Below are 9178 nucleotides of genomic sequence, written 5' to 3' on the forward strand. Positions count from 1 at the left end.
GTTTTCTAGGCTGTAATCTTTATGGGAGCAGATCGCCAGGTCTTTTCTCCCTCGGAGCCACTGGTGAGTTCGAACTGCTGACCTTTCTGGTTAGCAGCTGAGCACCTAACCATTGCACCACCAGGGCTCCTATCATTAGCCAGAAGTTAGTCTAAGCTCCAAGGGAGGCTGGGAAATGTAGTCTTCATCCTGGGTGGGCGTACAACAGCTATAGATTCTAGTATTGGGGAAGAAGAGCAATATGGGAGAACCACAAGGAGACTGCCACAGACTTACTATTTTATTCATAAAACTATATATTTGTGTAATGCTTTACTATTTATAAAATAGTTTCACATTCTCCTAATGCCCTATGAAATAAGTATTTAACAAACTGAATCCCAGACTCAGCTAAAGTGAAGGTTAAGTGCCTTGCAAACCAAGTCAACAGTGCCTCTGTAAAAAATATTTGTAATGCCGCAGAACTTAGTTCATAAACCATTTTGCTTTTCAATTAATAAATTTGATGTTTTTTCTGACCATGTTAATCATACAAATATCTTTACAACCCTCCACTTGGATAGGTGAACTATTAGAAATAAATCATGTTATTGTAACTATATCGCATTTTAGACTTTACAAAACACTTTCAGATATGTGAAAAATGATATAGCCACCAATTTGTTCATGTAAAAAAAAATGGCTATAATAATAAAGCTGACTTCATAGTGGTTGTTGTGAGGATCAAATGGGACAAGCCATGCTTAGCGTATCAGATGACACATAGTAAGTGCTTGACAAATATTAGTATGATCATTAGCTCAGTGATTTTTTTCTTCAATCTCATTTGAATTTTTCCAAAGCATCTCCTCTTCTGTTCAAATGCCAAGTCACTTCTTGGCATGGTGAGTGTTTTGCAGGGAATACTGTCTACTTCGGAAGATTTGTAAAAATGTTTTCTGTTTGGGGACTTCCTTTAACAGCATCACAGCCACAGCTGCCAGTATTGGGGCTGCTGGGATTCCTCAGGCAGGCCTGGTCACCATGGTCATCGTGCTGACATCTGTGGGGCTGCCGACCGACGACATCACGCTCATCATTGCCGTAGACTGGTTCCTGTGAGTACACACAGACTGTACCCTGACACGCTGTCGCGGGGCCTCCTCTGTCATTCTAGGGCACCAGGCAGCCAGAGGTGCCTGCCAAACAGAGCTTGGCTAAGAGAGGCAGCTTGCTGTCATTAAATTGTCCTCATTTCCTGCTCCCTGGCCCTTATCTGGAGACCGACCCCCAGTCGCCATGCGCACTCACTTCCTATCAGCCCACAGGGCACATCTGGCTGCTACACTTCCCACTCCGTAAAGCCGTTCAGGAATTGGGAAACCCACTGTCTGCAAAGCCAACATAAATCAGCACGGCTGGTTCTGGATCACACAACACGTCCCCACAGCGTCTGGAACGGAATGGCAGGCCTCACACGCCAGTTCAGGCCCTTCCCCCTTGTGCTTCTCATAATGCAGCAAGATGTTTCCATCTGACCCCAATAGGAAGAGGTGGGAGCGTGCAGACAGTGGGAAAAGGGCTAGCGTCATTAAGCGGAATCGGTTTGGGGCTCTGGAGAAAGTTCCGAGAATTAGACCCTGCTGTCTGGGACCCATCCCTCTGCCCTCTACCCCTATCCTTCTAGTTGACATCCTCTGCCTCCTCTCTCTCACACACTTTCTTCCACTTTCCAAAATATTCTTCCTTGGCTCTCCAAAGCAAATGCCTAGAACATAGCCAGTGCTGGAGTCAACATATGTTGACTTCACTAGAGCTAATGACCACGGAGAGCCTGAATGTGTGCGCAGAGCACAATGACTGAGAGCAGGGGTGACTAACCAGTAAGCAAGGTACCAAACCAAAAAACCAAACCTGTTGCCGTCGAGTTGATTCCGAATCATAGTGACTCTATAGGACAGAATAGAACTGCCCCATAGGGTTTCCAAGGAGCGCCTGGTGGATTCCTACTGCCAACATTTTGGTTAGCAGCCGAAGCTCCTAACCAGTACACCATCAGGGTTTCCAGGCAAGGTACACATGGGCTTACTTGTGCTGACTTACTTATCTGTAGTGCACGATTTCACCTGTTTTTCACCACATCAGGTGAAACTGTGCACTACAGATTAGTAAATCAGCACAAGTAAGCCCATGCATACCTTGCTTATTGAGTAATGCGTCCCTGAGTGAGAGGGGTGGTGGGGTGTTGATGAGACCACGGGGTCCACAGTCTCTTCCCAGTCACTTGGTTCCGTATTTGCATCTAGACCCTGTGTGGCACTGGGCAGTTTTCCCAACAGCCCTAGTTTCCTGCTCTGTAAAATGGGGATGGTAGTGTCATCTACCTCCTAGTAGTGCTGTAGGGATTAAATGCGATGATCCATGGAAAGCAGCCAGCCCACTGTCCAGCCCACAGTCCACACTCAACTCATGTAAACACTTTTCTAGTATAAAGCCATGATTCCCAAAGTTTTTTATCTCAGGACCCCTTCACACTTAAATATTATTGAGGAGCCAAAAGGTTTGTATTTATGTGAGATATATATATATATCAATAATTACCAAAGTAGAGAACACTGAGAAATTTTACATTTTTAAATGCATTTAAACATTACAATAATAAATTTGTTACATGTTAACATAAATAACATTTTTACAAAAAAATAACCATTTCTGAACCGAAAATTTAATGAAAAGAATGGCGTCATTTAAAATTCTTGCAAATCTCCTAGTGTCCACTGACAATACAAGATAGCTGGAGCCTCCTAGCTGCTTCTATATTCAGTCCCTTGTGACATCACACACGTAGTCTTTGCGAAACTCCACCAAACATTCATGAGAAAATGAGAGTGAAAGGGGCAAATAATATCTTAGTATTATTATGAAAATAGTTTGGATCTCAGGGACCCTTAGGGGTCTCTGGATTACACTTTGAGAAACACTGGTATAAAGAAAGGCGAGTTGTGGGAGAGAGAATCAAGAAAGGGAAGGGTCATTCCCTACTGTTGGTACTCTAAATAGAGTCAGACTAGTAACTGAAAGTTAAAAATATATGTATCCTTATGATATTTAATATCTGCTTTTATTAAGGGCAACCCAGCGTGTTAAAGAGTAGACCTGCTCCGTAGGGTTTCTTGGCTGTAATCTTTATGGAAGCAGACCCCCAGGACTTTCTTCCGCAGAGCCTCTGGGTAGGTTCGAACCAGCAACCTCTTGGTTAGCAGCCAGTCACAAACCAGAGTCACCCTGAGTCGGAATTGACTCGATGGCAACAGGTTTTGTTTCATTTTTTTATTATTAAGGGTGGTCCTAGGTGGGGCAAATTGTTAATGCGGTTGGAAGCTAACCGAAAGGTTGGCAGTTCGAGTCCACCCAGAGATGCCTTGGAAGAAAGACCTGGTGATCTACTTCCGAAAAATCAGCTATTGAAAACCCTATGGAGCACAGTCCTACTCTGACACACACAGGGTCACCATGAAACAGAGTCCACTCCATGGCAGCTGGTTTTATTATCAAGGTATGTGTTCATTATGTAATCATGCAGTTGGTGATTACTCCAAATTGAACTTTAAGAGCTGCTTCCAAACACTTAACCAGCCAGCTCATAACATAAGCTGAAATCACATAATGCTGGTGGGAGCCTTATCTTTCCTTCCTCCTGCCCTTCCCATAGGGACCGCCTCCGTACTACCACCAACGTGCTGGGTGACTCCCTTGGAGCTGGAATTGTTGAGCACTTATCACGACATGAACTGAAGAACCGAGATGTCGAAATGGGTAACTCAGTGATTGAAGAGAATGAAATGAAGAAATCGTATCAGCTGATTGCCCAAGAAAGTGAAAATGAGAAGCCTTTGGACAGTGAAACCAAGATGTAGGCTAACATAAAGAAATGCTTTCTTGAGCACCGGGTGTTTGAAAACCATTATAATGCTTCCATCCCATTACAACTCATTTTCTACAGTAAGCCCCTTGCCTCACTTTCCCTTATTCTGAACAGTATTGGAAGTATTACTTCAAAAAGAAGGGAGAATTTTGCAGCAGCCGAATTGTATGGCTTTTATCCCACACTTCAAAATCTTAAATCATTTCGTGTTAGTCTTACCTAATAAGATACTCGAGATCAAAAATATTCTTGATCAGATCTTACAAGCTGACGTGGCACACAGTCCTGTAAATGTGATGTTTTTTATACGCTAAAGAGTCAAACAAAAAGTAGGCCATAAACATATTTCTGAAGCAAGCTTCAAAATTTAAAAATCCTTTAGGACACAATTCAGTTTTAGTCTTAAAACATAACGTGATAAACTACAATCAGTGATCAGTTGGACGTAGAAGGGATTTTTTTTTTCCTTTCTCTTCTGACTTATGTCCTTATTATATAAGTAGCAGGACAATATACATGCACACCTACCACAGCATGAGAAGAGGCATAAAGTGAAATTTCTGTGTGGCCTTCAGTAAGTCGCTTCTCATCTCTAGGACCTACGTCTGTAAAATGGATGAGTTCCCTTGATGCCTTGATGGTCTCTTTTAGCGTGAACACCCTGTGACATCATGAAAAGCCACCCTTCATTTTCCCTCCGGACAGCCAGGACCAAGTATCATTCCTCGGAACATGCAGGAAGGACATTTAGTAGAGAGTGAACATTTCTAATTAGGGGTGGGAGGTCTATGTGGTTCACCAGGTCCCGTGTCCAAAATGTCAGTTACGCAAGCCACCAGGCAGGAGGCCATTCCGGTAGTGGAATTATTCATGAAACTCTCTGCCCAGTTCTTCCGAACTGGGGAAGTATGCCCTTCTTTCCAACTCTTCCTAAACTGAAGGGACTGCTCTGGGAAGGAGGTCTCCTACCACTTCTCAACTGACAATAGACTTTTAGAAAAGAAAATGTAAGACTAGCAACTAGCAGGGTGCTCATGGTCTTACCATGGAACACTAAAGAGCCAGCTAGGAAAAAATGGAGCATGGTTGATATTATAAAGAGAGGATCTTAGAACACCAATATTCTAGGTCTTTAGGAAAGAATTAAAAAGTTATTTTCTTTTTTTTAACCTGGAATACTTTTTCTCTTCAGTTCAAAATCATTCCCTAAGGAAGTGTGCGTATCAAAACATGAGGTCATTTCTTATATATTTTAACGGAGTTGAATGAGTGCTTTCACAGGGGTCCATGAGCTGGTTGGGTGGTCCCTTATTTGGAAATGTTTTTTACTTTCATCGAAAGTTCGTAAGATGAGAGAAACAAGGTATTTCTTTGTGTTGGATTTCCACTTACCAAATGATTCAAAACCTTCAACTGGAGTGGGTTGTTTTGTTGTGTTTCATTTGTGTCCCTGAGCGAAATGGTAGAAGATGAATTGGTATGAAGGCATTGTCAATGAGCTTGCAAGTAAAAACAACAGCAGGGGCATTAATTTCAGGCAAGGCAGCTCCCAGGTTTAGAGGAGATTAATTTTTACCCCCTAAGGAATAAAAAAAAAAAAAAATTTTTTTTTTTTTAAGGAATATCCAGTCAAAGGGGTCAAGTGGGAGCTGTTAGACAACACCAGCTGTATTTGAATATCTGACCGAAAAATGGTGAAGAATGGGCTTAATTATGCTAACAGACTGAAAATCTAGATATTCTTCCTCTGATATACAATTAGAGATGTTTTTATATAGATCCCAAGCATTTTGTGTGCATACATGTTAACATTAGGCAGTGGTGGAGTAACCATTTAACGTTGAGGCTCTATTTGGGGAATGCACTACAAAAGTTAACGTATGTGACTGTCATTTTATGACACCAGTAGAGCAAAATTAATCATGGCAAATTAATTCTGTTACACAGTGTGATCCTTTTTTATACTAACCATTTCTTAAGGAACCAGGTCCTCTAGGTATGATCCTCTCACCAGCCCACCACAGGCTCTGCATGTACACGCACCCAGTGTGGACTGAGAACCATTACTTTGTAGATGTATTTTCAATAAAGAAAAGAAATAGTTTTACATTATATCCGTGTATGTTCTTATTCTTCTCCTCAAAAGAACATAAATTCTTTGTCCATGAAGCTCAGGGCAATGCTGGGGAAGAATACCACATGGCAAAGCAGAGGGAGAAGGTAAAATCTTAGACCCAGCAGGAGGAGTTGGCCACAAGAACAGAAGTAAGGGTAGGCTCTCTCTGCTCAGCTTCTAGAACAGAGCTGGAAATAGTTGAAGGAAACTCTTTGCTGTAACAACCTGCACTTACTTGTCCACATCAGGTTCACATTTCTCAGACAGATTCAATCATGTTGATAATTTTCTATGTTGGGATTAGAAAAGTGTAATGCCACCAATGATTCTGCCAAAAATATAAATCCCAGCCTGACCATTAAATTAGGTAGATTTATCTCTATGATTACTGTTGCCATTTGTGAAAAGAGCTGCATAAGAGCTCAAGGGATATTTCAGAAATGGCCATGGTGCTAGTGCCACTGCTCCATTCAGACTTCTGGGTGATGACTTTTTTAAAAATAAAGAATTGACAGCGGCAGATTATCATGGAACCTCCAGGTTGAAGTTGTGCCCGAAACCCAACCCTGGCCATTGAGTCAATTCCGACTCATAACGACCCGATAGGACAGAGTAGAACTGCCCCATAGGGTTTCCAAGGAACGGCTGGTAGATTTGAATTGCTGACTTTTGGTTAGCAGCTGTAGCTCTTAACCATTCTAAAGTTGTGTCCAGAGACCCTTTAATCTGATCCTCTACCTGCAGGTGGCATCCACCTACAGGAGAGGCTCCTAAGTGCGGTCCATGGATGCCTAGGTCATCCACATGAAGACTTCAGTGGGTTCCTAAGGCCCTTGAAATTGTGGAAAAGTTTTGTGCATTTACCTTTTTCTGGTAATGAAATCCTTAATTTCCGGCAGATTCTCTAAAGGATCCTGTGACCAAAAAATTTACAAATTGGTGTGCTTGATAAATGCACCCTAACTTTTGAATACATATTTCTCCTTCGGGGCCACATGGGGAAAAGAATTGCTCATGGCCTGAGGGACCAAACCAGCTCTGGCCACCCTGAGAGGACCAATATCTGCATACCTCTGGGACCTTCTGGACAGTGAGAAGCATTCAGGGAAGTACCACAAAAGATCAATCCACTGCTAGGAAATGCTTCCTCTTCCGGTCACCAGTTTCCTTCCCTTCTGCAGCCTAAACTGGATTTTGTGCCCTCCAGAGTGCAAACTTGAGAAGCTCATCACCAGGCTGTTGGAAATCCATGGAGCCGCCATTACAGTTAGGGGAGTGGCAGTTCTGTCAGGGTGTGACTGGATGAAGGGGTGACTAGAGGATAAAGCCCTACATGAAGTAGCCACAAGTCTGCTCACAAATGGAACTATAAAATATTTCAAGTTAACATCTTTAAATAGTCCTGATAAGTCAAAACATTCTTAAATTTTTTCTAATTCCCTCCTCTGAGGTTGGGATTTATGCCCTCCCCTTCCCATCCTCATCCCTGGGCCACCACTGCCCCCAACCCAAGCAGGCTTCCCTTGCCCAGGCTGAAAAATTCCCTTCCCCAGTAAAGTTCTCCTTTTTTTTCTAAGCCTTTATTCATACACACCACACTGAAAACTGAAAATGGAGTGCTGTTAATTGGACGGGTCAGGAAGAAGGTTGGAGGAAGGGTCTGTTTCCCACTGGAGGTCAGCGGAGAAGAAGATCCTTCTGGGGGTCGGAGCACACGCCTTCATGCCGCGACCCAGCTGGGCACTGACCGGAGGCTGCTGTCACTCAGCCGCTCTTTTCTCCCACCCGGGTGGTCCCAGAACAGAGGCAACAATGCCCAGCTCTGTGTGGCCTCGTCCTGGGGAGCAGAGCAGTTGGAAGGTGTCATGCGGAGGGCAGGCTCCGAATGAATAAACAGACAGAAATGAAGGAAGGAAGAGAGAAGGAAGCTGATGCCCAGCATTTCTAAGACGGAAAGTGAGCCAAGTTGCTGAGATACCTGAGGCGGATCTGAGGGAGCAATACCCACCAGAGCCACCAGGGGGGAGCCCAGAGCTCATCCGGGATTGTTTTAGTGGGGAACCCCAGAGTGGGGAGCTGAACTTCCTCTTGAAGTTGGACTAGTGCGTATTGAATTCCAAGATCTGCAGTGTAAAGGGAGGATCATCTTCCGTGAAAGCCATGGAGTAGTTTAAAATCCTTCAATGCCTCCATTTCACTGATCCCTTCGGTAACCCACTTTTCCCCAAGGAGAGGTTCTACAGGTCACTCGGCTTCTCCAATAGAGTCTCCCAGGGGCCTCTTCCTTCTGAATATTCTGTTTTGTCTCCTTTGTGCCTTGCCTCTGTCCCCTCCAAACCCCCCGCCCTCCCACTTTTTCCTCATCTTGCTGGGGAATTGCATCTTCCCATTCCATTGCTTATGTTTGCCAAGTGCAGGCAGGTATACTCAGAAGGCTGCATGATGACATTTCTAGCAGGTCTTCCCTCCTCGTGCTATCTCACCCTTCACTTTTGAGACAGTCACAATTTGCTGTATCTACACATAGGGTAGGGCTGCCAGATAACATATAGGACACTCAGTTAAATTTGGACTTCAGATAAATAACAAATAATGTCCAATAATAATAATAATGTACAAATATATTAAATAATAATGTATGAGTATGTCCCAAACCACCACCACCTGTCAGTTTGTCATACTCTGGTGACTTGCATGTTGCTATGATGCTGGAAGCTGTACCATCAGTATTTCAAATGCTGCCAGGGCCACCCATGGTGACAAGTTTCAGTGGACCTTACAGACTAAGACAGACTAGGAAGAAAGGCCTGAGGATCTACTTCTAAAAATTAGTCAATGAAACCCCAATGGATCACAACTAACTATTGTCCGATATAGTGCTGGAAAATGAGCCCCCTATGTTGGAAGGCACTCCAAATATATAGGTAGCTACAACAATAAACTGAAGCATGCCAACGATCATGAAGATAGAACAGGACCATTGTATATGGGATTGCCATGAGTTAGAGCCAACTTGATAGCAACTAACAACAACATGTTCCAAAATAGAGTATGAGCATCCTGTATTTTTATTTGTTAAACTTACACACAAGTAAAATGAAAAACTCAAGACAATTCATGCTTGCCTCTATGAAGTGAGTATTATAGGTGAAAGAGTT

General features: G+C 43.2%; 1 protein-coding gene across 2 annotated transcripts in view; it reads left to right on the plus strand.

Moving 5' to 3' along the window:
* The window catches only part of SLC1A3 (solute carrier family 1 member 3), a 100215-nt gene extending 94215 nt beyond the window's left edge, over positions 1-6000 (plus strand). For both annotated transcript variants that reach the window (XM_049862470.1, XM_049862477.1), the window contains 2 exons: positions 963-1097; positions 3692-6000. In XM_049862470.1, coding sequence (XP_049718427.1) covers positions 963-1097; positions 3692-3896 — 340 coding nt within the window. In that variant the 3' untranslated portion in view covers positions 3897-6000. The remainder of the gene's footprint in view (positions 1-962; positions 1098-3691) is intronic.
* The last annotated feature ends 3178 nt before the right edge of the window (positions 6001-9178 follow it).

Source organism: Elephas maximus, chromosome 2 (genome assembly GCF_024166365.1).
Source record: "Elephas maximus indicus isolate mEleMax1 chromosome 2, mEleMax1 primary haplotype, whole genome shotgun sequence".
NCBI classification, from domain to species: Eukaryota; Metazoa; Chordata; class Mammalia; order Proboscidea; family Elephantidae; genus Elephas; species Elephas maximus.